The following is a 27,468-nucleotide window of genomic DNA, read 5'->3' as shown; positions in this document are numbered from 1 at the left end:
AGCTTTATTAATATGGTGCAATAATATAAGCCCCTAGATGTCTAATACCACCCTATTCCTGAATTATCCCCAGTATATCCATGGAAACCCCTTTCTCCCTCATCTGCTTGTAAATTGAAATACTACCCTGTGATATCTATTTTTTATTTTTTTGCAACTTATCCCTTTATAATAAAAAATAAGATAAAAAATATAAACAGCAAAAAAAATAGCAAAATTCTAAATATTACACAGAATACAAAATACAACATGATTTTACCGGTCGTACCGGTATAGTATTGTTATAGGTTTATAATCATCTGGTTCAATGGGTTATACACATATTTCAATGAGAATAGTAAACCAACAAAACACAGATTTCAGGATTTTATTTTAACACTATACATGCTGAGTTCCTTAAACCACCTTAAATGACTATATGCCATTACATTCATCCCTCTAAATCCTTATGAAGGTTTTTGTTTCAGCTACCAAAAAAAAAAATGCATTCAGCATCAGCCCTTACAATAAAGGTTTATTTTCATACCAGATTTTGTGATGCTTCGCATTCAGCGCGAGTTATTAGTCAATGAACATCAATAGAAAATAATACAATTCTGATACCTTAATATGAGTGTTGATATTGAAAACTGTCATTTAGATGTCATATAACCGACACATCAATAAATGAAACAGGAACCCTATTCCAAAATCAATTATCTCCTGTCTATTGTATGAAGCACCTTTCAAACAACTGGTATTAATGAGAAGACGGCGATGACTATAGAATCCCTATCAGTTTTACTGACAAATTGGTGACCACTTTAGTATCTCATTGAAACTCCATTAATCTCCAGCATCAAGGTCCAATGTAAAAATCTAAATTTCTACTCGAAGCCGTAAACTAGCTCGCGATAACCTGCATATGAACTTGGTTTGATGCCATGCATGAACTTACGATCTTGCTATGAATCAGCATAAAAAATATTTTGCATATTATATATACAGTATATTTGTGCTATGTAATGACAATATTTGTATGCAGGTAACTGTAGATTTTTGTTCTTTTGCTCAGTACCATGTAAAACCAATCACTTTCTACCCAGACTGTAATAATTGCTACGGGGAATCAAGTCTCGGCATCACTGATCTGAAGTGTGCTAGAATTTCATTAGAAGATATAACTTATTTGACTTTCCTGCAGTACCTAATAATCCATAAAGAAACCAAAACACATATGGCTTCGGGGAATAACTAGAAAATTAGGCAGCCATTGGGGAACCAGATGAACTTTTGAACCAGAGGAACAGTGAGGGAGAAATATAAAACACAATGAGAGATTCCTAATGCATATATAGAAATATAGGGATGTGACCTTTTCGGTACCTTGGAAATTACATTAGCATTATGAAAAAATACTTATCATGTTTAGCGTTCATAATATAACAGTTTATATACTTTTGTTGGTGTGAACCACAAAGACGAAGTCAAAAGGACAAAATAACAATAGGATTTAATAACAGACCTTGCCGTGACCTGGGCTAATTTACTTTCACTCATTGTTAAAATTCTGCCTAGAAGAGTTAATAGAGAATTGTGTGACAGCTGAAGGATTATTAAAAAAAAAAAAAAGTAAAAAATAATTTCCAAAAATTGGAGAATGAATAAAAATGTAATAAAAAAATCTATTGATTATTGTAACATAAGGAGTATGTATTTGTAAACTTAATAGAGTTTAATACAATTGACAAAGACCTTTTTCCCCGCGAAAGATTGTATTTTATGGAAACAACAGAAGAAATTGTGCACAGAAAGCTTCCGTGAAATAAGGCAGCAGGACATGATAAAAGTCCAGACTGCTCTATGACTAAAGCCTCATTGTACCCGTGTTTAACCATTCATATTCTGGTTGTCACACTCAGACCTCCCAGCGGTGCTGCTAAACCAAACTTACAGCCCTATAGAGTCATATGGCGCTGTATGTTCAGTTCAGTAGAACCGCAGGGTGTCCAGGGGTTACATCCAGGATACGAATAGTTAAACACGGGTACAATACGCTAACTGAATGAGGCCTAATGGGAGATTGAAATGATAGACATCTGAACTGGACATATGACAGGTTTGTAGGCATTCACTTTATGTGCGTTTGAATGTCTTATTTTTAATATTGTCATAAAATTTGAATTCTCATTAAATCCGCAGATTTTAAGGTCATCATTATAGACTTCTTTTCAAATGATATTGTTCGTACGATAAACATGAAATAAGTCCCGGTCTTATCTAAATCTAATAAGCGAGCATTCAGGGAGCCATTTTCAGTTAGTTACTGATGAATACTCCAGTTAGGTAAAATAGTGTTCCATTTCTAGTAAAAGTAAATCATATTTGGGCAGAACAAGATGGAATATACTAACTGCTTCCATATATAGGGGTATATGTTTTCCCTAAATTACGGAGTACGGTATTTATCACACATGCATGCAGTTCACTTATCCCTGCTCTGCAATAGACATCATTTTATACCCCATAAAGGCAATTTATGTATCCAACGGGAATGATCTGGATAACATAAAACCTTGAGTGCTGCGTTGCAGGAAGCATATTTTAGTTTAGCAATTGTACATAGAGACAGAGCGGCCCTGCCTGATCATCATATCATGTCACAAAGCATTACTCAATCATAACTTTATAACCAACTTGTAATGCGTTCACTCACTGCATGTAATTAAATCGCAGGAGACTACATACAATGCCCATGGAAGTTATTGCAAAATATTATTTAGTAAGTTTTCCTAAACGGTTCTTTATATACTGCTGTTTTGAAAAAAAAAAAAAATGTGAGCATAATGGCTGGCAGGAGTAAAATATTCTCTGGCATTGTCAACTGCATACAGAAATACACTTCCCGTCAAAATAAATGTGCGATTTTTTTTATATATTAATATCTAGTGTGCAAAGTTTATAAGAGTAGTTGCATTTCATATTGTTAGCATTGTAAATTATGGTCGTACAGAATAGAGCAGACATCATAACACTGGTTCTTAACACTTAAGTGCCCGGCTATATGGCTGTTCAGATTGTACTTGAGGTATAATGCTGATATTAGAAATAAAAAAGTGGAAAAAAATGACAATAATCTAAAGTAAAAAAAAAAACACAGAAATGTCAATATGTAATAGATTTAATCCAATTCATTAATTTCTTGATTTATCTAAAAAAATATTGTAAGAAATATTATTTTAGGTTAAACTATTTAATTATCACTATTATTTTTTTTTTTTTTTTAAACAAGGGAAATAAGTTTATATACTATTAATTTTGATAAGAAATACTCCTAGGACTATAAAAGACCAAAACCTCCATCACTCAACTATTATAGCTTTTACCCATTAGGAATATGTAATTATTTAAAATGTTGCTGAATACAGCAATTGTAAACTCTACATACATACAACTATACATACAATTTAAAAACACATTGATATTGACTTAAAAAACTCTAATACGGCTTGAAAAATCCATTTCTTTAATTAATGTGAAGAATAAAATATGTGAGGGGAAATGATATGTGGAAACCACAAAACAAACGACATAAGCCTAAAGTACAGACCTATTAGAATAACTTTGCAGTGAAATAAATTAGATTTTATTAAAAGAAGCACTAGAGGGAGCTCTTCAGTTCCGAAAAGATTCAGAGTAAAGGAAAACACACATGAGAGCTGTAAGCTATTTTTTTTTCTTTTGCTGACACCCTGTAATTCTATTTCTTGCAATCCTGTTATACTCATCTGTAAGGGAGAGCAGTATATTGAAAAATAAACACAAGCATACCGTCAGAAGTCTCGTCATCCTTGTCTCGATCAGAGGCCAGAGAAAATGTGTCAGGGGGGCGAGGAATCCCATCCAAATCTTCTACATCGTCTGAGTCTCCTGGGGGAAAAAAAAAAATTTCACGTTACTACAACTTGTATAATAAGCTTATGAAAAAGAGAAAGGGATTTACTACAGCCTAGTTTTGTTCCTAAAAATTCTTTATTGCACCATCCAAGTTGCAAGTATTTGTTTGATATGGAATTAAAGAAGCATGCAGAAGTATTATTTTTAAATATTAGTAATCTATTGAAATTGGAGTAAAAAAATTATCTAAATTAAAATTCATAATTAACAATTAAGTTAATAATAAATAATCATGTAGTTGCTGCTAGTAGTTCTTCTTCTTCTTCTTCTTCTTATTATTATTATTATTGTTATTATTATAATAATAATAATGATTAAAATCATAACATTAATACAAAATATATATTATATATATTATATTTTGTTAACTTATACCTTTATTTATTTGTATTTATATTTTATTCTCGTATCTCAAAAAGGCTCCAGGTTACAGAAGCTAGTGTATATTGTAGATACAACCCAAAATTACATAGCTATTTATTTTCACTTACATATAGCTTTTTCATAGTTATTTGCTCTGATGAGTGCAAGTTTGAAAACAACGGTTCCCATGTATTAATTCTGTTATTAGTCTTATTTAGTTAGGCCTCATGCACACGACCGTAGTGTTTTTCTGGTCCGCAAATTCCAGGACCGTGTTCCGTGAAATGTCATCCGCAGTTCATCCGTATGTAATCCGCAGTTCATCCGTATGTAATCCGCAAAATGCGGATGAAAAAAAAAAAGCCTAGGTAAAACAGGATGACGACAGAACTCATTCCCGGTCGTCGCCTAGCAACACTTCCGCAAATCCGCAAAACTGCGGATGACACACGGAGGTGTATCCGCAATTTCCACGGGCCCATTGACTTCTATTGGCATGTCCGCAGCGCATTTGCGGCCCGTAATAAGACATGTCCGGAGTTTCTGCGGCACGGATGTGCGGACATGCGGAGAGCCGTGAAAACACGGATAGTGGGTATGGCCACATAGAAATGAATGGGTACGCAATTAACCCGTGGATTTGCGGTGGAATTGCGGACGCAAAAACACGGTCGTGTGCATGAGGCCTTAGTCTTATTTATTTTTATGTGGATTTTTTTGGGCAGCTTGTTTTGCAAATTTATCAGATGTTGCATTTGTTACATTTGTTGCATTTTATATTGGAGAAGGTGTGGTTCTTTTAGCTCTCATGTTAAATCCCTAGAAATGTCTCGTCTCTCCCATTAAACTAAATGTGGCGGCCAGTCTTGTCTGGCATTTCATTGGTCGGATTGTTTGACTATTTACTGTATTATTGGTCATATCTTTAAGCTTTAAAGGGAATGTGTCATCAAAAAAATGACCTATTGTTTAAAACAAGTTTTTATGTAAAACATATTTTTTAGGAATTTTGGATGATGTGTTTTACATTTTCTTCGTCATTATCTACATTAAAAAATATCCTAAAATCTTGCAGTTTTCACTGTGGCCACTGAGCCTCACCATAGACTGACCCTTCCTGTTCTGTAGAGATCACTTTTCAGCAGTCATCTCATTATCCTCACAGACGGGATTACAATGAAAGGTAACATCTATTACACAGGATTACACAGGATCCGCCATTGACAATAGGTAATGGGCACAGCTCCCCTGCTCCCCCTCCCTGCACAATGACCTCTGCACATGTCACAGAGCATGACTAGAAAACTTTCCCATAGAAATCAATAAGACCCCTCCTGTTCCTATGGTTTATATGACTGCTGTAAAGCATGTCTCTAAATGCTGTTAACAGTAACTCAGTCAAGATGGCTGCTTCCATAATCTTATACAGAAAATAGAATAAAAAATTCTAAAATAAAAACAAATGTGGCCATACGCATTCCTAAGAAGGCACGCTAGACTGTGCATGCATGTTTTTTGAAAGGGGAGAGGGGTCTGGCAATGACTTATCTCCTGAAGGATAGATAGATTCTTCTTTCCCCCAACATCTGCCAACGGGGGATGTTCGGGAGGTTCCCATACACATCAAAATGTCATCCATTACTGACGAAATTGCCAGGTTCGACAACCTTTATGTATGGCCAGTTTAAAGGGTTACTCCCATCTGAGACATTTATGATATATCCACAGGATATGCTATAAATGTCTGATAGATGCTGATCCCAGCTCTAAAGGGGTTTTTACACAGGACGATTATCGGGCAGACAAGCGTTCATAGAACACTCGTTGCCGATAATTGTCCTGTGTAAACAGACGCTCGTTCATCTGTTGATTGTATCGTTCTAAAAAAGTAAAATATTATCGATGTCGTCAGTACATCTCCCTGTCTAAACAGGGAGACAACGCTGCCGACGTAATAATAATGTATGGGGCCGAGCGATTGGAGTAACGAGCGCTCATCCCCATACATTGATACTTGTGACAGGAGCAAACGAGTGCCGATCTCGTTGATCGGCACTCGCTGCACGGGCCAAAATCGGCAAGTGTAATAGGGCCTTAAGATCTTCTAGAATGGGGGTCACCCAACCTTGCTCGACTGCTTTCATAACTTCCAGAGAACAGAATGGAAAGAGCCTCGCAAATGCACAGCCAAGATCGGAAAAATATTAACACTTGGTTTGTAAAAATTTTTAATAAATAAGCATATATTACATCCTGCAATGAAACTTTGAGCTTTATCTATTGCACTTCCTGATCAAGACAACCACATTTTATATGGACACTCGCAAAAGGAAAAAGTGTATGCCCATCTCTAGTGCCAGAGCCCATTTACGCTATTGTAAAACATGCTGTATAGAGAGGGTGAGGAGCAGAACCATTGTGGTCTGTACGTTGGAAGTAAGTACAGCATTATATAAATAAATTAATGCTAAACTTGAATTGAATTTAAAGGAATTTTTCAGGTTGTTAAAAATTGTGTGCAGATGGCTTAACTGCCGTAAATTCACTTACTAAGTCACTTACTAATGTACTGTCTGTAGCTGAAATGTCTCTGTGAGCCAGTCTCACATGCAGTCACATTACCATGCTCCTGGTGCTTATCTCCTACTTATGTGACGTCCTGTACACTAAACATGTGGTTATCTCTCCTACCCTGAAGTACGGACATTAAACATCACATGCCTCTTACCTCCACTGCTCCCTGCTCTTCCCCCTCCGTCCTTGTCTCTGCAGGGATGTATCTCACATGCTGGTCAGCAGAACAGCAGAGCTATGTTACAATAGCAGACAGTGAGCAATAACAACACTTACAGCTTGTAGTAAAGGGGCATACAGGAAGCTGTAAATAGCGGCAATGTCAATGAGAGGGGGGATTAATCAGAGAAACTATAGTCCTTTACGAGGCAATCCCGCCCACAGCAAGCCCTAGTAAAAGGAAAACAACAGTTCTCCGCACAGCCAGGAAATTTATTGAAAATGAAAAATAACTACTTTGGAGCAATGGTGTTATTATATATGACCAGTCAGACAGATAAAGGTATTTTTCTGTGTTTTTCATAAGCTCAGAAAACCTCTTTAAGAAAAATAATAAAGCAAATCCTTGCACTAGTAATACTTAACGGGAATGTATCACCTTATTTTATAATACTAATTATAAAATATATACTGAAAAAATATTCTTTTTTCTAATCTGTTTTTATTTCATTTCTAGTCTTTAGTATTTTCTTTACATGATTATTGAGGCAGACAGCTTGTCAGGGTTTCTGTAACAGCAGATGTAAAGCTCTGCAGTAGGCACTTGGACATAAGAAAACTGAGACAGAAAACATCCCATTGACTTTTATGGGACAGTGCTGTATGTAAGAATGAACATGTGCAGTAGTCCCTTTGTGGTGAGGGGGATGGAGCAGTGAGCTGTCCCCTTTACCTATTGTCAATGGTGTGATCCAGTGTTATCTGCCCCCTGCTTTATAATAGAATACAGGGCACATCCAACCTAAGGCCGGCCTTGTAGGTGCACATAGTACAAGTTGAAAAGTGACAGGAAGCGTTATCATATTGTGGGAGCTTCATGTGAAAACTTCAATATTTTATTATTTTCTTTTAATATAAATAGTGACATGGAAGATTAAAATAAAAAAGAAACACCATAAAAAAAAAAAGCATAAAAACTTGATTTAAATAATAGGTCATTTTTTTAATGATATTCACTTTATTTGTTTAAATAAGATAAGGATTGATAGGGAAATTTTAAAGCTTTAAAAATGAAATTCTGCAACTGGTATTAGGATATTTAGTAACATAGTATTCAGTATAGAACGTGGCACAGTTACATCTTGTAAACATGGACAGTTGTGTTAAGACATCATAATAAAACTCTGTCATCATTTTCATCTTCTTCCTGATGCGTCTGGTTAACCAAGAATGCAAATAAAATAAATGTATGGACAGTTTTTTTCTACTTTATGCAGTTTTGCTTGTCTACAGAGCGCTAGCACAAGGAGAATAGGAAACAGTTGTGTCATCATTCTGTTAGATTTTAAATGGCACTGCCAGTGTGTTTTTTCTGACAGTGCTAAAATTCAGAATACAGAGGAGTGAAGCCAAAAAACAATGCTAATGTACGGACATCATTAACCTTAGTAGAAGTCATAAACTTTTCTTAAATCAAACATTCTATAAAAGGTAAAATTTTTCAAAAAAGTGATTTCTAGTATGCCGATGTGTGATAAATATTGCAAATCACTGAAGAAAATATATACTAGTAAATCATAAATACATGTTACAGAGTTTTACTAGACCCCAGGATGTAAACATACAAGTAAATGCCTAGATGCAACAAAAACTTGCAAAATATTTAATGTACTAATCCTACTCTTTATTATGTCTCATGCACATGTCCGTATTATGACTTCGGACAATATCTAGTATGTACAGAAGTTTATGGGGTCATACTAGTATATATTTTTTTCAAATAGCATCTGAGAAGAGAACAAATGAGGCATGTGTCATCGAATGTCACATTATGGAGGAGAATATCTCCATAATAAGGTGCTATAAGGTGGCACCGTAGTACGGAGCCGTAGGGATTCCATGGGCTGCCGTACAGGCTATGTGCACACTGATTTGCGGTGTGCATGATCGTTTATTAGGCCCTGTTCACATAGAGGTTTTTTTCAGGCAGAATTCCTTCAGGAATTTTGAGGCAGATTTTGACCTGCCTGCAATTTCTTTTTTTGGCCGCGGCCATTGAGCACTGTGGGCAAAAAATGCAGCGAATAACGCTTTCTCTGCCTCCCATTGATTTCAATGGGAGGTCAGAGGTGGAACTGTGGCAAGAAAGAGCATGCCGCTTTTTTTTAACCACGAGCGGCTAGAAAAAACACCTCCACCTCCCATTGAAATCAATGGGAGGCGGTTTCGGACGTTTTTTTACCGCTGATTCCGATGCGGTTTCCGCATCAAAATCAGTGTAAAAAAACTCTGTGTGAATTGGGCCTTAGAGTTCATCATTATACATAATAATTGGGTGTATATTCTATTTAGTAATTGTTGTTGCTTGTTGGTTGAGGATTTAGTGATACTAAACTTATATCATCATTCATAGTCAATTTGTTGCAAATGTAAAATTGTCTGTATATAACATCCTATGATATGATTCATTTGGTTGTAACAGTAATATTTTCTATTGTCTCTGAGACTTGCTTTGTTTATTCCTTGCATTGGAACCAAACAACTGATAAAAATGGCGGATTTAGAGGTAGGGCAAAAGGGGCACATGCCCTTTAGTCTCCACCATCTAGAGGCCTCCACCACGTTCCTTAATTTGATTCACAGCATCTACAAGTCTTTGATACTTGGAAACTAACATTTTTCTATGGGCATTGTATAAGCACTGTTATTTAGGCAGGTGTTATTAGTTAGTCACTATGTAGCTGTGTTATTTGGGTATTGTGGTGCTATTATTTTGTGCATTGTATGGTAGAATTATATGGACACCACAGATCTTGATCAAAACCCTTGAGCAAGAAAAACATAAAAACAATATGTGAAAGCGCGAAAAATAATGCAGTAAGCTTGTCGCAGTTATTATGATGGCTCAATGGTTAGCAATGTTACCTTGCAGCGCTGGCATCTTAGATTAAAATCTGACGAAGAACAATATCTGCATGGAGTTTATAGGTTTTCCCTGTGTTTAATCCTCTCTCCTGATTCTTTTGGATCTCTCTGCAGCCTTTGACACTGTAGACCACAAACTCCTACTTAACATGCTCCACTCTATTGGCCTCAAGGACGCGGCTCTCTCTTGGTTTTCCTCCTATCTCTCTGACCTCTCATTCAGTGTGTCATTTGCTGGTTCCACTTCTTCTCCTCTTCCCCTTGATATCGGGGTTCCTCAGGGATCAGTCCTAGGTCCGCTCCTCTTTTCTCGATACACAGCTCCTATTGGACAAACCATCAGCAGATTTGGCTTCCAGTACCATCTCTACGCTGATGACACCCAATTATATACCTCTTCCCGTGACATCACCCCTGCTCTAATACAGAACACCAGTGATTGTCTGTCCGCTGTCTCTAACATCATGTCCTCTCTCTATCTGAAACTGAATCTTTCTAAAACTGAGCTCCTTGTGTTCCCACCATCTACTAACCTCCCTAAACCTGATGTCTCCATCTCTGTGTGTGGCACTATCATAACTCCTAAGCAGCACGCCCGCTGTCTCGGGGTTATTTTTGACTCAGATCTTTCCTTTACTCCTCACATACAATCACTTTCACGCTCCTGTCATTTTCACCTCAAAAACATCTCCAGAATCCGCTCTTTTCTTACGGAGGAAACTGCCAAAACTCTCATTGTTGCTCTGATTCACTCTCGTCTTGACTACTGTAACTCATTACTAGTCGGTCTTCCCCTCACTAAACTCTCCCCTCTCCAATCTATCCTCAATGCAGCAGCCAGGCTCATCTTTATGACCAACCGCTACACCAACGCCTCTAATCTGTGCCAGTCACTGCACTGGTTGCCCATCCCCTTCCGAATAAAATTCAAACTTATTACTCTCACCCACAAAGCTCTCCACAGAGCTGCACCTCCTTACATCTCCTCCCTCATCTCTGTCTACCACCCTACTCGGGCTCTACGTTCTGCCAATGACCTTAGATTAAAATCCTCCATAATCCGAACCTCCCACTACCGTCTCCAGGATTTCTCTCGTGCTGCACCCGTCCTCTGGAATGTGCTACCCCAGACAATCAGATTAATTCCCAATATCCACAGTTTTAAACGTGCCCTGAAAACACATCTATTTAGACAGGCCTATAACATTCCCTAATCTGACTCCTTTCCATGGCACTCCATTTAGATTAGTCATCAGAATAAGATTCCCTAACACTCCTTCTCTTCATGTCCGTCATACACGGATACTGGCTGGTGACCGGCTCATGCAGCTTTATGTTACCACCACATGTGTATAAAAATGGCCGGACCATTGTACAGAACAAACACTATTACACTTTGTGTCTCCCTTATGTCCTCATAGATTGTAAGCTCTTGCGAGCAGGGTCCTCACTCCCCAGGTTTGAATTGTAAATGAACTTTGTCACTATGTAATGTCTGATATTGTTTGTTTCATGTTCCCTCTAAATTGTAAAGTGCTGCGTAATATGTTGGCGCTATATAAATAAAGATTATTACTATATAAATAAAGATTATTACGTTGGTTTCCTCCCACACTCTAAAAACATACAGATAGATGTATATGTCAGAGATAGGGAACTTAGATTGTGAGCCAATGGGGAGATGGACAGGTTGGTATGACGTGCTCTGTACAGCACTGCAGAATCTTATATCTACTGTAGTATACACTATATGGACAAAAGTATTGGGACACACCTCTTAATCATTCAATTTAGGTGTTTTATTCCGTCACATTGCCTCAGGTGTATAAAATCCAGCATCTAGCCATGTAGTCCGCCTTTACAAATATCGTGAACGAATGAGTCACTGAATTAGGATGCCACTGTTGTAACAAGTCAAATCGCAAAATTTCATCTTCTACATATTCCACCCTCAACTGTGAGTGGTATTATTGCAGAGTGGAAGCATTTGCAAACCACAGCAACTCAGCAATGAAGTGGCAGACTACGTAAAGTTACAGCGCGGGGTCGCCGAGTTCTGAGGTGCATAGTGTATAAAAGTCGCCAATGCTCTGCTGACTCAATAACTGCAGAGTTCTAAACCTCCTCTGGCATTATCATCAGCACATAAAAATGTGTGCTGGGAGCTTCATGGCATGGGTTTCCATGGTTGAGCAGCTGGATGCAACCCTTACATCACCAAGCACAATGCCATGAGTCGGATGGAGTGGTGGAAATCACGCCGCCACTGGACTCTGCAGCAGAGGAAACGTGTTCTGTGGAGTGACTAATCCCCCTTCTCTATCTGACTATCTGACAGTCTGATGGAGGAGTCTGGATTTGGCGAATGCCAGGAGAACGTTACCTGCCTGACTGCATTGTGCCAACTGTAAAGTTCGGTGGAGGAGGGATAATGCTATGGGTTGTCTTTCAGGGGTTGGCCTAGTTCCCTTAGTTCCAGTAAATGTAAATATTAGCTTCACCATACCAAGACATTTTGGACAATTGTGACTTCCAACTTTGTGGCAACAGTTTGGAGAAGGCCCTTTTCTGTTCTGCCCCAATGCACAAAGGCCCATAAAGACATGGTTAGGTGAGTCTGATGTGGAAGAACTTGACTGGCCCGCATGGAGCCCTGACCTCAACCTTATTGAACCCCTTTGGGATGAAATAGAACGAAGATTGTGAGCCAGGCCCACTCGTCCAACATCACAAATGTTCTTCTGGATGAATGGGCAAAAATTCCCACAGACACACTCCAAAATCTTGTAGAAAGTCTTTTCAGAAGAGTGGAGGCTGTTTTCACTGCAAATGGGGGGGGGGGGGGGACCAAATCCATATTAATGCCTATGGATTTAGAATGGGATGTCATAAGAGCCCCTGTAGTTGTAATCTGTAAGTGTCCCAATACTTTTCTCCATATATTGTATATAATCAACAGGAAATAAATATTAATAATCTTACCTACCGTCCTATGGAAATAATGCCAAATGACAAACTCAGCTCTGCTATAGCTGAAAGGGATATGCTGTCTGGTCCGATACCATACGATTTTTGGGTGACAAATGTGTATTGAAAATAAATGTTATCCAACAAAATTAAAAAAAAATGGATTTATGCATGAGACCATATGAAAATGTAACAGTGGTGAATGCTGTATTTCAAACAATACCTCTGAAAGCTCTTCCCTAATGTTATACGTTTATTTCAATGAACTGTAAGCAACCTTTTTTCTGGACCTGTAACGTGGGGCTGAATCCTCATTTATCTTTGTCTAAAGGCACTTAATATCTGTTACTTGTATATTGCCAAGTAATGCTGTGATTGAAGTTTATGAGCATTATAATTAGGAACATTACGCACTAATCGGACATTGAAATGAAATGTATGTTCAAAAGAATGCTTAGAGCCCCATTAGTTCACAGTCATTCTATTACAATCAGAAATACTGTCAGTGGTGCCTTGAGCTTGTGCCAATGACAACAGCATAAATTCTACATCTCATTTCTGTGATCATAAAATTAATGATCAGTTTAAAAATGCTTCTTTGTAAAAAGTTATAGCACACGAGAAATGCTAGGATCTCAGCTAGAGGCAGAGAGGGACGATTAAAACTTCACAGCTAATTGACATATTTTACCAAATGCTTTCTATGGAGCTTCAATGATTGCAAAGACAGAGCGGCAAACTGCTGGGAGGAGACAGGTGGAAAAATCGGCAATTGTCTTATCCTACTATATGCTATTTTATCTCTTTCTAATCTCTAGGGCCTCTTCAGTAAATCCCTACCACCACTTGCCATTTATAGACAGGTTTTCAACCCATAATACCATCATGCTACCATATAGTGCCAAGATAGTACTCCCATATATAGTCCACATATGATTATCATAATACCGCCAAATAATTCCCACATAATGCTACAATTCAATTCCTAATTAATACCACCAGACATCGCTAAATAATATTGGGTAGTCTTAGTTTGCGCCTAGGGTTTCTGTTTTTTGGGTTCCAAAGAAAATGGGAACTTTAGGCAATTTCCTAGTTTGCCACCTTCTAAAACTGGCCCTGTTAGGGGTGTTCTCACACATACCAGTAATGTGCCACACTGTCGACAGCCACGCTGCCTAGCCATATACCTTTTACTGTGAATTGCTGCAACTTTCCAATACAGTTTTAGGCTGTGTGTTTTCTTTACAGGTGAAACACCCCAAAGATTACTGGTGCCCTAATGGAATTTTTTTTGCATGTTTGTTATATATGTGGCAGAGTTATGTGCCCAGAGCTCGTATAGACGCATACATACATGGAGTCTGCTGCCATATAGTACCCTTTGTACGGCACTCTATACTGAAAATATTCTCCTCCAGAAACAATACTTCTGGGAGAAAATGCCTCTGTGGTATGAAATCTGATGGATCATGCCACGATCAGTAACATATGGAGTACAGTGGGGCCCCATATACCTTTTCAAAAGTCAGATTATGACTCCGTATCTCATAGGTTGTACGGAGCTGTAATATAGCAGTGTGCATGAGCCGTAATGGAAATCTTCACTGAATGGATAAACTCTACAATATAAACTTCCTGCCCATATCTTTTGTTGATAAGTTACATCAACATGATATTCGGAAGTGGGGCACAATATTTTATAACCTGGGGGGTACATTGTCATATACTCAAATTTTTTTATGTCAAACTTTAATTTGAGCTCTGAGCATGAGTAGTAGAAGATGGTGACCGCATGTAGCCAAACCATGGCATCACATCCATCTGTAAACAAGTGAACTGCAATGAAGCTAGAATACAATTGAACAATATAGCCCTGATTCTGAGCCCGAAGGCATCAGCTGGACAAGGGAGCAATCTTTACAATTGCTGATCTGGCATCGCACACTGCCTTTTCTTTTAACTTGGTTGCAGATGGTAAACTCTATCATGTTGTCCCAGGCTAAATGCTAATGGTGCTACCATATCAAATATGTAAATAAAACATGGCTATAGAATAAAATAGTATAAAAAGACAATAGCGCTACATAGTGCAAGTAGGCTTGTACAGAGCCAAAGTGCACAGTTATAATGGATCAACTTTTTGTGTTTTTCAGTCAGGCACAGCACTATAGTAGAACTTATGTTACTGCCAGTCCTGTATTCCGCTTGCGCGTAGTGCTTATGATGGCAGGGATCTTGAAGATATATACCACAACTTTGAGCAAAATCCCATGCCCAGGAATGAGAAGCGCTTGGTTTGGCTCACACCTCCTCAGGATAAAGATAATTCAGGGCTTCTGAAAATTTGTTTTGTCCAAACAGACTACGTATTTAGTGGTATCGAAAACCCCTTCATCAGGTCACATATAAGACATCTTGTGATCTTGTCTGTGACCTGATAAAGGGGTCCTTGCTAACCCGAAACACAAAATTTGTTTGGAAAAAACAATATAAAAGATTTTAAACATTCATAAACTCTGAATTATTTTCATCCAGGCGTGGTGTGTGCCAAAGAAAGTGTTTCCCTTTCCTGGGCGTGGAAATTCACTCAAAGTTGTGGTATACATCAATTACATGTCTCTGTTCCTCTGATGAATTTTCGTCACTGGTCAGATATCAGCAATATCAGGATCCAGAAGAAATATACATTAGATGACATACATCTAGACAGAAAGCTTGGCTGGTCTGTGCTCCTGAACTTTAATGTGCAGCAACTGCGCTCCAGACTTCTGGTCATTTCTGACATAAGAGAAATCTACTTCCTGTCAGCCATATTAGCTCTCATGAGGCCAATATCTTCGTCTCCCAGTCGAATATATGTACATATGTGTATGGCTTCCTTACCCCTATCAGCTCTTGTTGGCAGTCAACCAATTCCACGGCCATATCAATGCCTGTTGAGGTCACTGGGCAAAACATGTTTGTGGGCATCAAACTTTTTTATTTCCTTTTTTGTAAAAAAAGAAGTTGGGAGCAATTCTGCCATAATAATAGTGCCACATTATGTCATATCAATACCACCATAAAATGCCTTAATAATATCACCATGAAGTGTCTAAACAGTGACGTACGGTACTTACAGAGCCTAAGCGATAGCACTAAGATCGTATCCAAATAACAATACTATAGATAGCCAGGAGGGGTAAATGTGCTGGACATGTCCCAGAGAAAACCCAACTGGTACTACGGGGTAAGTTCTACCACATTTGGTGAGTATTGGATGGTGAAGGCCTTTAAATATCGGAGGCCCCTGGACATTTTCTCCCTTTGCACACGTCATAATGTAGCCCTGCCCTCTCATTATCCTACTATGCCATTTTTTATGTGTGTATCACTGCAAAATACCATAAAAATAGGAAGGATTGAATATGCCTTATACAAGTACATCATTGATCTGCCTGGCATAGTTGTCAATAACCTTTATGGTGAAGGATACTCTAGTTTTTGTTTGTGCCCTACCATTACTCTAAGTTTATGCAGGACCCATTTCTTATGTATTATGCAAACGACAAACCTCATATAACTGTGTTGTAAAGGTGTAATTTGCGACATATCACCAGCGGTCGGCTGTAACACATTCTCTGTAAATAGCACTTGGCTTGCTGATTATTTGGCAAACTAAATTGAGATTTGCTCATCTCTATCCACAGGTGGCGGCTCCACCTTCTGCTACATAAGCACCATGTAACTTAAGTACATTCGGCAACCCCCAGGGAGTACAAGGCTACACAAATAACACGATTCCACCTACAAAATAAGATACTGGCAGAACTGTTTTGACACGTTCTTTGCCTCTGTGTTCTGTTGTGCACCGCTGTGCTGGCTTCTTCTGCACCAAAGGGGGTGAGCACAATGTATGTACCAGCTTGTTTGCGTTTCACACTCCATGCTCAATAGCAAGGGGATGACGTTCTATTCTGCCTTTGATTCCAGCAGCTGCAGCTTGCTTAACAAGTACTGACACATATGTCTAAAACTTTTGCTACACAGTATTAACAGTGCAGAGTCTAAGGAATCAAAGCAGAACTGAAATAAACGAAGAATTGGGATTTGATTTGTTTTCCAGAAATGTGGTATTTAAACAGTAACTTTTCTGTGTTCCCAGTTGGAAGACAAGTCTGCTCATGTGTTCAAATACTTAGGGTCTGTGCAAATATTAAAGGGATATATACTAAAATAATACACTACAAAGAAAACTATGTAACTGGTACAAAAAGGTGTAAACCAATGCATGCGGAAAATATCTGTTATCTTCCAGAAAAGTACAAATTGAATTCAGAATGAGTTGGTAAATCCAACTCTAAATGCAGCTATAATCAGATGTAATCAATGTAGTGAGATGAGATTTCTATATTTTTCGTGATCAGAATGTTTTTTGGAAGGTCACGCACCGCACAATAACTCTGCAGCTTTGGTGTCACGGGTTGAAATCCAATAAGTAACAGCAAAAACATAGACCTAGTTTATCCTTACTGTTCATGTGTGGATTTCATCTAGATACCCACATTCAAAAACATAGTGATGGGTTCATTGGCTTCCGGTTAAATTGTATGTGTCAGATAGCAAAAATTAGATTGTGAGCACTGCTGAGGACAAGAACTAATGTAAATGATTACAAATTGCATAAAACTGAGGAGGAATACGTTGGTGCTATATAAGCATAGGGATATGGGTATTTCCTAAAAATTAAACACATATAAAACTCAATAAAGTGTCAATTCCACCTGATTATAAAATCCATATCGATCTGAACCGCTTAAGGGTATGTGCACACAACGCTTATTTCACGTTGATTTTCGCAAGTATTCTGTGCTTAAATTAGCTCCCAAGCCGCTTCCCGTTGATTTCAATGGGAAATCTGTGTGATAGTTCAAACGACACAGAATTTTAACAGACTTGAAATTGGTGTCAATAAGTAACATGAGGGCAGCATGTTGTAGAGCAGGAAGAGCTGAGCAGATTAATCCCTTAGAGCACCAGGACGCACCGGTACCTCCTGGTGCGGGGGGTGATGATTGGAGCGCGTTCACGCGCTGAGCGCTCTCCACATACTGCGGGTGTTGGCTATGTTTAACAGCCGACACCCAGGACTAACAGCCAGGAGCAGCGACCGCACTGTTCCTGGCTGTTTAACCCCTCAAATGCTGCAATCAATCGCGACCGTGGGAAGTGAAAAACGAAAATCAAAAAATGGCTGTGTCCTTAAGGGGTTAATATATAGTTTTGAGGGAAAATAATCAGTATAACTTGCATTTTTTTTAATTTAACTCCCAGCTGATTCTGGGCTTAGGAGTCTAGTGGGCGATGTATGCATTCATGCAGAGAATGTTATCAATAACAGATAAGGACCGCCCACTGGACTCCTAATCCCAGAATGAGCAGTTATACTGAATTCTTTCCCACAAAACTTTATATAATTCTGCTCAGCTCCACCTGCTCTATAACATGCTGTCTGCATGTTCAACGTGACAGGTTCCCTTTAAACTGAGGAGGACTGTACATTATATCACCTGACCTAAGTTATTTACATACATTTCCAAGTTGTATTTTGGAATATTTAGTAACCTGCGCCTTCAGGCTCCATCCAGATGGTAGTGTGGCTATGTCTTAGTACAATGTGAACTGAAGCAGAAATACACATTTAGGATATTCTTATTTTTAAGAGAATTAATCTAGTCACTTTGTTTCAAAGTTTGTAAATCTTGGAAGATATCCCGGCACTTATAGGGAGGTGAGTGAACTGTCAGTACTCCCTCAAGTTATCAGGTGGAACTGGAATTCTTTTCAATCTCTAATATATGCCTAGAAGGTGCCAAATATCGGTTTCTATTACTAAAATCTTTGATCATACACTGAATCTATGCCAGGAACTACTTACTATTCTGAAATCCAACTGCTGTTTTACCGCCACTGCTGAAACATGTGGGAGACAGAGGAATTTTTTATGACTTAGATTTTGTAACAACTTGTGTAGAAAGAGCTATAGAGATTGTGTAAAGCTGTAAAAGAGTTTTCTACTTTTGTAATGACAGAAAAAAGTACACACATTTTCATCAAATTAGAAAGATGACCTACACGGCTCACACACACCGCAATATTACTGACAAAATGGGGGAAGTGGATGGAGACCGCAGTGTGGATGACCTCAACTAAGGATATTGACTAACAAGGGTTTTACTAAAATACCTCATGGTAAGTAAGAAATGATCTGCTCCTTAGTCTGAATGGGAAGTAAAGGGCACCATAAAGGGGCAGAGCTGCATGCAGCTCTAATGGCAGAAATGATATCACAGACAAACTTCCCAAACCACACTGCTATTTAGACACAAGATTAGAGCTATGTAATCTTTGCCCAGGGTGAAGGAAAGCCCAGCATGACAGTTGTGTGAACACTGGCCAATTATTGTTGTGATTCGCTTGTTTTCAGGAGATTGTAACAATAATTGGGTAGTGTGAATGCAGAAAAAGATCATCGATAAACCCAAATAAATCATCATTTGTTGGCAGCACCATCTGTAAAAGGTAAATGCTGCTTGTAACTACATTTACAATAGAAATCGCTGCCTACCGCATGGTTTTCATGGGGGTCACCAGGCAGCAATGATGTTCCTCATCTAGCCAGTAGAAAATATCTATCCGAAATTTCAAGAACAATTTTTCAAACCAATTGGTGGTTTAAAAAAAATCATTGCATGTAAATGTGCCTTGAGATGACTCTGGAGTCCATAGCCATTAGGTACTTCTTTATTTTCATTTCAATATTATAAGAGATTAAACTAATCGCTGTCACTGAGTATGAAAGTAAGAGGGATAAAGGCCTCATGCACACATCCTTGTCCCTTTTATACGGCTGCAAAATACGGACTGCACACAGATGGCTTGTTTGTACGATCCATTTTTTTTAAAATGGATTATTGAATAGAATGGACGAAATAGATCCGCAAAAACTGAAAGGAATAGGACCTGCTCTGAGTTTTGGAGCTTGGGCACACGGATCCGCAAAAAAAACAAAAACGTATGTGTGCATGGACCCATAGAAATGAATGGGTCAGTGTGCTATTCGTTAAAAAAACGAAGAATATAAGAGAAGATAGATAGATAGACAGACAGACAGACAGACAGACAGACAGATAGATAGATAGATAGATAGATAGATAGATAGATAGATAGATAGATAGATAGATAGATAGATAGATAGATAGATAGATAGATAGAAAATAAAGAAGTAACCATGCTAACTTTTGCCAGAGTAAATTCTGCAGCACAATCTTTTGTGACTCATTTACTAAAGAGGAAATTCACTACACAAGAATTTCATGTACACAATACTCTTCTTCTTGTAGGAAATCCTCTCCCAGAATGTTTATTGCATACCTATCCATTGTCCATAAGACTTTACAATTACACATGTAGAAACACTTATTCCTCTGTGAATAAACTATATACCTTAGCTTGTATAACGTTCATGTGTTTATAATAAATGGCCATACAAAATACATATCGATGCATTGCTGGTAGACATCAGAGGACTCCTGTGGCTTTTAATTTGTTTTATTAAGAAAACAAATTTGCATCTGAAAGCTTAGGAAGCAAAAAATCTATAAAAAAAAAAAAAAGCTTGGTTAAAACCAATTAGATGACAACTTGCCCCTCTACACTTTTTGCCCACTTTTTTTTATACTAAGCCCCCGTGTTTTTCTCTCTCTCTCTCTCTCTTTTTCTCTCTCTCTCTCTCCCTCTCTCTCTCTCTCTCTCTCCCCGTATTCTTCCTATTTTTCCCTTCCTTCTTTCCCTGCTCCCTGCTTATCTTCTAGTCTGGCAACAGATTTCATCCAAAGGGTATAAATTCCAAAGGGGTAGGTCATACAGCTGCTATGGGGCCCACAAGAAGGGACGGCCCTACCAGGGGCGTAACTAGGAAAGACTGGGCCCCATAGCAAACTTTTGACTGGGGCCCCCCTCCCATGGGTGTCACACAACCCCCCCCCCCCTTGTAGATAGTGCCTTTTTTACAGCCCCCCCTGTAGATAACGCCATACAGCCCCCCCCTCTGTAGATAGCGCCATACATCCCCCTGTAGAGAACGCCATACAGCCCCCCTGTAGATAACGCCATACAGCCCCCCCTGTAGATAGCGCCATACAGTCCACCCTCTGTAGATAGCGCCATACATCCCCCTGTAGAGAACGCCATACAGCCCCCCTGTAGATAACGCCATACAGCCCCCTTGTAGATAACGCCATACAGCCCCCCTGTAGATAACGCCATACAGCCCCCCTGCAGAGAACGCCATACAGCCCCCCCTGTAGAGAACGCCATACAGCCCCCCCCTGTAGAGAATGCCATACAGCCCCCCCCCCTGTAGAGAACGCCATACAGCGCCCCCCCCCGGTAGGGAACGCCATACAGCTCCCCCCCTGTAGGGAACGCCATATAGCGTCGTCCCCCCCTGTAGGGAACGCCATACAGCGTCGCCCCCCCTGTAGGGAACGCCATACAGCCACCCCCCCTGTAGGGAACGCCATACAGCCCCCCTTGCAGGGAACGCCATACAGCCCCCCCCTGTAGGGAACGCCATACAGCCCCCCTGTAGGGAACGCCATACAGCCCCCCCTGTAGTGAACACCATAAGCCCCCATGTAGGGAACGCCATACAGCGCACCCACTGTAGGGAACGCCATACAGCCCCCTCTGAAGGGAACGCCATACAGCCCCCCCTGCAGGGAACGCCATACAGCCCTCCCCTGCAGGGAACGCCATAAGCCCCCCCTGCAGGGAACGCCATACAGCCCCCCCTGTAGGGAACGCCATACAGCCCCCCTTGCAGGGAACGCCATACAGCATCCCCAACCCCCAAAAAAATGCGACCTAACAGATTGCCTGTCAGATTTACACTGACAGGCAATAATGCTCTGGTATACGAAGTATACCAAAGCATTATAGCAGCGATCGGAATATCGCACAGTAAAGTCCCCTAGTGGGACTAATAAAATAAGTAATCAAGTGAAATAAAGATTATTAATAAAAAGTACAGTAAAAAAATAAATAAAATCATTTTTTTCCATAAAAAGTGGTTTTATTTAGTAAAAGTGTAAAAAAAAAAAAAAGTACACATATCTGGTATCGCCGCGACCGTAATGACTCCATTAATAAAGTTAATATGTCATTTAAACCGCAAGGTGAACACCGTAAAAAAAAAACGCAAAAAAACATGGCGAAATTGCAATTTTTTTCCATTGCCCCCCAAAAAAGTAATAATAAAAATGAATCAATAAGTTCCATGCACCCCAAAACAGTACCATTCAAAACTATGTCTTGTCAGAAAGGAAGCCCAAAAAATCACTACATTGATGGAAAAATAAAAAAATTACGGCTCTTGCAAAGCGATGATGCAAAAACAAATAATTTTAGTTCAAAAGTGTTTTTATTGTGCAAAAGTCGTAAAACATAAAAAAACCTCTACATATGTGGTATCGCCGTAATCGTACCGACCCATAGAATAAAGATAACATGTTATTTACATCGCACAGTGAACGGCGTCAATTTAAAAACGCATAGAACAATGGCGGAATTTCAGGTTTTTGTTATAATCCCCCCCAAAAAGGTTAATAAAAGTTAATATAAAAATTATATGTACCCAAAAATGGTGCTATTAAAAAGCACAACTAATCCCGCAAAAAACAAGTCCTCATACAGCTATGTAGACGAAAAAATAAAAACGTTATAGCTCTTTGAATGCGACTATAGAAAAACGAATAAAATAGCTTGGTCATTAAGGCCTAAAATGGGCTGGTCACTAAGGGGTTAAGGACCCTGACCACTGGCCGTAAAAACACAGCCAGCGGTCAGGAACCAGTTAATGGCAGAGTGGGGAGATACCTCCCTGCTCTGCCGTAGTGTTCAGTGGCGTCCCGCTGTAGCAGCCATAGCGGCTGCTAGCGGAGCCTCCGGCCATGGTGGGGGCCCGTGCCGGCGGGCGACACGGGCCACCTCATGCCGCGGGCCCCGTAGCAGCCGCTACTTCTGCTACTGCGATAGTTACGCCACTGGGCCCTACACAGTCTAGCCCTATCCCCCATGTCCACTCATTTTACTGCGAAGTCTTCAGTGAAACAATACAAGAACATTGTCTATGCCATGCTTTGACGTTGAATAATAAATGTAACACCATAATAAAAGATAGTCTTGGATGGCACAAAAATCTGAAAATATACGGGTACAATGTCAGAATCAAATTATTATCTAGATAGCTCTTTTCAGTTTATAGAAACAGAATTAGAATTTAAAAGATTTATCCACCTTCGCAATCAATTATTTTACTGCTCCAAAACATTTAAAATGAAGCAACTTTGCAAAAAAATATATATATATTTTGCTGCATGGAAACCATCAGCAAGCTGACGTTGACTGATCTGCTATTTAATGTGTCTCTCTTTATTTCTTTGAATGTTTAATGTTGTCCTGTTGTAATTGGACTGTGGGTTTGATTGGCTCATCAAGAACTTAATTACCCTGCAACTGTAATGAATAACACATGAATACCCCATGTAGATATTAGTTATTCATATGTTATTGACGCTATGGGGATGTGTATGTGTTAATGAACATCAGATATTAATGTGATAAAGGGCCTGGCTGCTCTGAGTATAGCAATAAGCTTGACTGAGAAATACAAATACAGCCATATTAAGATCACTCAGTGCAGCTAGCCTACTTGTGGGTGGTTTCCATGTAGCAATAGATGTTTAGCGATTGGTGGGGGTTAGTGGGCACAGACTCATACAGTCAGACATATATATATCTTAACCCCTTTCCTCTGCAGCAATTTTTGTTTTTTAATTTCAAATATTTCTTTCCCACTTTCCAAAAGCCATTGTAAAGGATCTGCCAGGCACAACTTCTGTGTATACGCCCATGGGTAATCAGTCGGCACCTGAGTCTGTGTCTCTGGGACTGACTCCGTCTTCCACCTCTCAGGATGGCAGGCTCAGGAGCGGGAGAGCCTATCGCAGCCTGGCCAGACGGAGCTAGCTCCCGCCCTCTGTCTATTTATACCTGCCTTTCCTGTTCCTCCTTTGCTTGTGATTCTTCTCGTGTGGTTTCCTGGCCCAGCTACAGCTTCTAACTATTTGATCCTGCTCCATACTGACCCTGGCTTACTGACTACTCTCCTGCTCTGCGTTTGGTACTTCGTTCACTCCTGGTTTGTACTCGGCTCGTTCACCACTCTTGTTGCTCACGGTGTTGCCGTGTGCAACTGCCCCATTTCCCTTAGCTTTGTGTACCCTTGTCTGTTTGTCTCGTGCACTTACTGAGCTTAGGGACAGCCGCCCAGTTGTACCCCATCGCCTAGGGCGGGTCGTTGCAAGTAGGCAGGGCCAGAGTGGCGGGTAGATTAGGGCTCACTTGTCCGTTTCCCTACCCCCTTCATTACAGCCATAGCTTTTTTATTTCTCCGTGGATATAGTCATATAAGGGCTTGTAGATTTTTGTAACATTTATTGTACCATATGATGTACTGGCAAACTGTGTGTCAATATGATTACGGCGATACCAAATTTATATAATTTTTTTATGTTTTATTACTTTTACAAGAAAAAAACACACTTTTAAAAAAAAGTTTTGTTTTATGTCACCATATTCTGAGAGCCATAACTTTTTTATTTTTTCGTCAATTTAGCGGTATGAGGGCTTTTTTCATTACCATAGACATTGAATGTAGAGGTACTGCGCATACTCAACCTCCGCTCCATTCAATGTCCTCCTCACTGCAGTAAAGCAGTGAGGAGGATCTGGGTGTTCGGGACCCCCATTATCATAATCGGTGGATAGGTAATAATTTATAATTTTTTATTATTTATTTATTATATAATATATATGCAATACTGTGCAAAAGTTTTAGGCAGTTGTCGAAAAATGCTGCAAAGTAAAAATGCTTTAAAAAATGGAAGCGTTAATAGTTTTTTTTTTAATCAATTAATAAAATGCAAAGAGAATGAACAGAAGAGAAATCTAAATCAAATCAATATTTGGTGTGACCACCCTTTGCCTTCAAGACAGCATAAATTCTCCTAGGTACACTCGCACCCAGTTTTTGAAGGAACTCGGCAGGGAAATTGTTCCAAACATCTTGGAGAACTAGCCACAGATCTTCTGTGGATGTCGGCTTCCTCAGATCCTTCTGTCTCTTCATGTAATTCCAGACAGACACGATAATGTTGAGATCAGGGCTCTGTGGGGGTCATATCATCACTTCCAGGGCTCCTTGTTCTTCTTTACACTGAAGATAGTTCTTAATGACATTGGTTGTATGTTTGGGGTCGTTGTCCTGCTGCAGAATAAATTTGGAGCCAACCAGACGCCTCCCTGATGGTATTGCATGATGGATAAGTATCTGCCTGTATTTCTCAGCATTGAGGACACCATGAATCCTGACCAAATCCCGAACTCCATTTGCTGAAATTCAGCCACAAACTTGCAAGGAACCTCCAAAATGCTTCACTGTTGCCTGCAGACACTCCAGCCCTTCGGTGAACAAACTGCCTTCTGTTACAGCCAAATAGTTTATTATATTTGGACTCATCAGTCCAAGGCACCTGCTGACATTTTTGTGCACCTCAGTTCCTATGTTTTCGTGCATAGTTGAGTCGCTTGTCCTTGTTTCCATGTCAAAGGTATGGCTACTTGGCCACAATTCTTCCATGAAGACCACATCTGGCCAGACTTCTCCGAACAGTAGATGGGTGTACCTGGGTCCCACTGGTTTTTGCCAGTTCTTAGCTGATGACAGTGCTAGAAATCTTCCAATTTTGAAGGGAATTAAGCATGACGTGACTTTTATCTACTGCACTAAGTTTCCTTTGATGATCACTTCGTCTACAGTCCTCAACAGTTCACGTTTCTTTGTGCTTCTTCAAAAGAGCTTGAAACCCCAGTCTGCTTTGAAATCTTTGCCTGGGAGAGACCCTGCTGACTTAGTATAACTACCTTGTGTCTTGTTGCTGTGCTCAGTATTGCCATGGTGGACCTGTGACATGAAACTGTCTTCCACAACCACATCCTTATAGCAAGTTTGACCATTCCTCACCAAGTTTTAACCCGTTAGTGACCGGCCCATCGTGTTTCTTTGTCGGTCACTAACGGGCCTTATTCCGATGCCATAGACTTTTTACGTTGCGGCATCGGAATAAGTTTACAGAGCAGGGAGCTGTCAAATCTCCCTGCTCTCGGCTGCCAGAGGCAGCTGAGGGCTGGGAGCGTCCCTGCTCTGCCGTGTGAGATCGATATTAGTATCGATCTCACACGTTTAACCCCTCAGATGCGGTGCTCAATAGCGAGCACCGCATCTGAGTGGTTTTGGAGAGAGGGAGATCCCTCTCTCCCCCACCGACACCCGGCGATACGATCGCCGAGTTTCTGTGTCTCTAATGGCAGCCGGGGGTCTAATAAAGGCCCCCAGGTCTGCCTGGCGTGAATGCCTGCTAGATCATGCCGCAGATGCCTGTCCGTTTTAAACGGACAGGCAGTAATACACTGCAATACAAAAGTATTGCAGTGTATTATAAATGCGATCGCAGAATCGCATATTATAGTCCCCTAATGGGACTAGTAAAAAAGTGAAAAAAAAGTTTAATAAAGTTAATTTTAAAAAAAAATTGAAAAAAAATGAAAAACCCAGCTTTTCCGCTTACAAACTGCTTTACTATTAAAAAAAACAAAATAAGTTACACAAAAAGTTACACATATTAGGTATCGCCACGTCCGTAACGACCCCGACTATAAATCTATTACATTATTTAACCCGCACGGTGAACGCCGTAAAAAAATTAATAAAAAACTATGGAAAAATTGCTGTTTTCTGTGAATACTGACTTTAAAAAAATGTGATAAAAAGTGATCAAAAAGTCGCATCTACTCCAAAATGGTACCAATAAAAACTACAAGTCGTCCCGCAAAAAAAAAGCCCTCATACAACCGCATCGGCGAAAAAATAAAAACGTTACAGCTCTTCAAATATGGAGACACAAAAACAAATAATTTTGAAAAAAAAGCGTTTTTACTGTGTAAAAGTAGTAAAACATACAAAAACTATACAAATTTGGTATCGTTGCAATCGTAACAACCCGCTGAATAAAGTTATTGTGTTATTTATACCACACGGTAAACGGCGTAGATTTAGGACGCAAAAAAGGGTGGCGCAATTTATGCTTTTTTTCTATTCCCCCCCAAAAAAAAGTTAATAAAAGTTAATCAATAAATAATATGTACCTAAAAATGGTGCTATTAAAAAATACAACTTGTCCCGCAAAAAAACAAGACCTTACACAGCTATGTAGACGAAAAAATAAAAACGTTATAGCTCTTGGAATGCGACGATTGAAAAACGTAAAAAATAGCTTGGTCATTAAGGTCCAAAATAGGCTGGTCATTAAGGGGTTAAGACTCCTACACAGCTGTTTCTGTTACCGTTATGGTACTATGACTGTGTTTCAACTTATATAT

General features: G+C 39.5%; 1 protein-coding gene across 1 annotated transcript in view; it reads right to left on the bottom strand.

Annotated features, from left to right (window-relative positions):
• Positions 1 to 27,468, bottom strand: part of SKAP2 (src kinase associated phosphoprotein 2) — a 226,835-nt gene that overhangs the window by 152,637 nt on the left and 46,730 nt on the right. Inside the window, exon 4 of the mRNA XM_075827261.1 lies at positions 3,811 to 3,909. Within this exon, the coding sequence (XP_075683376.1) occupies positions 3,811 to 3,909 (99 nt within the window). The remainder of the gene's footprint in view (positions 1 to 3,810; positions 3,910 to 27,468) is intronic.

Source organism: Rhinoderma darwinii, chromosome 5 (genome assembly GCF_050947455.1).
Source record: "Rhinoderma darwinii isolate aRhiDar2 chromosome 5, aRhiDar2.hap1, whole genome shotgun sequence".
NCBI lineage: Eukaryota > Metazoa > Chordata > Amphibia > Anura > Rhinodermatidae > Rhinoderma > Rhinoderma darwinii.
Note: the sequence above shows the minus strand (reverse complement) of the source record. Positions and strands in the feature narration are given on the sequence as shown.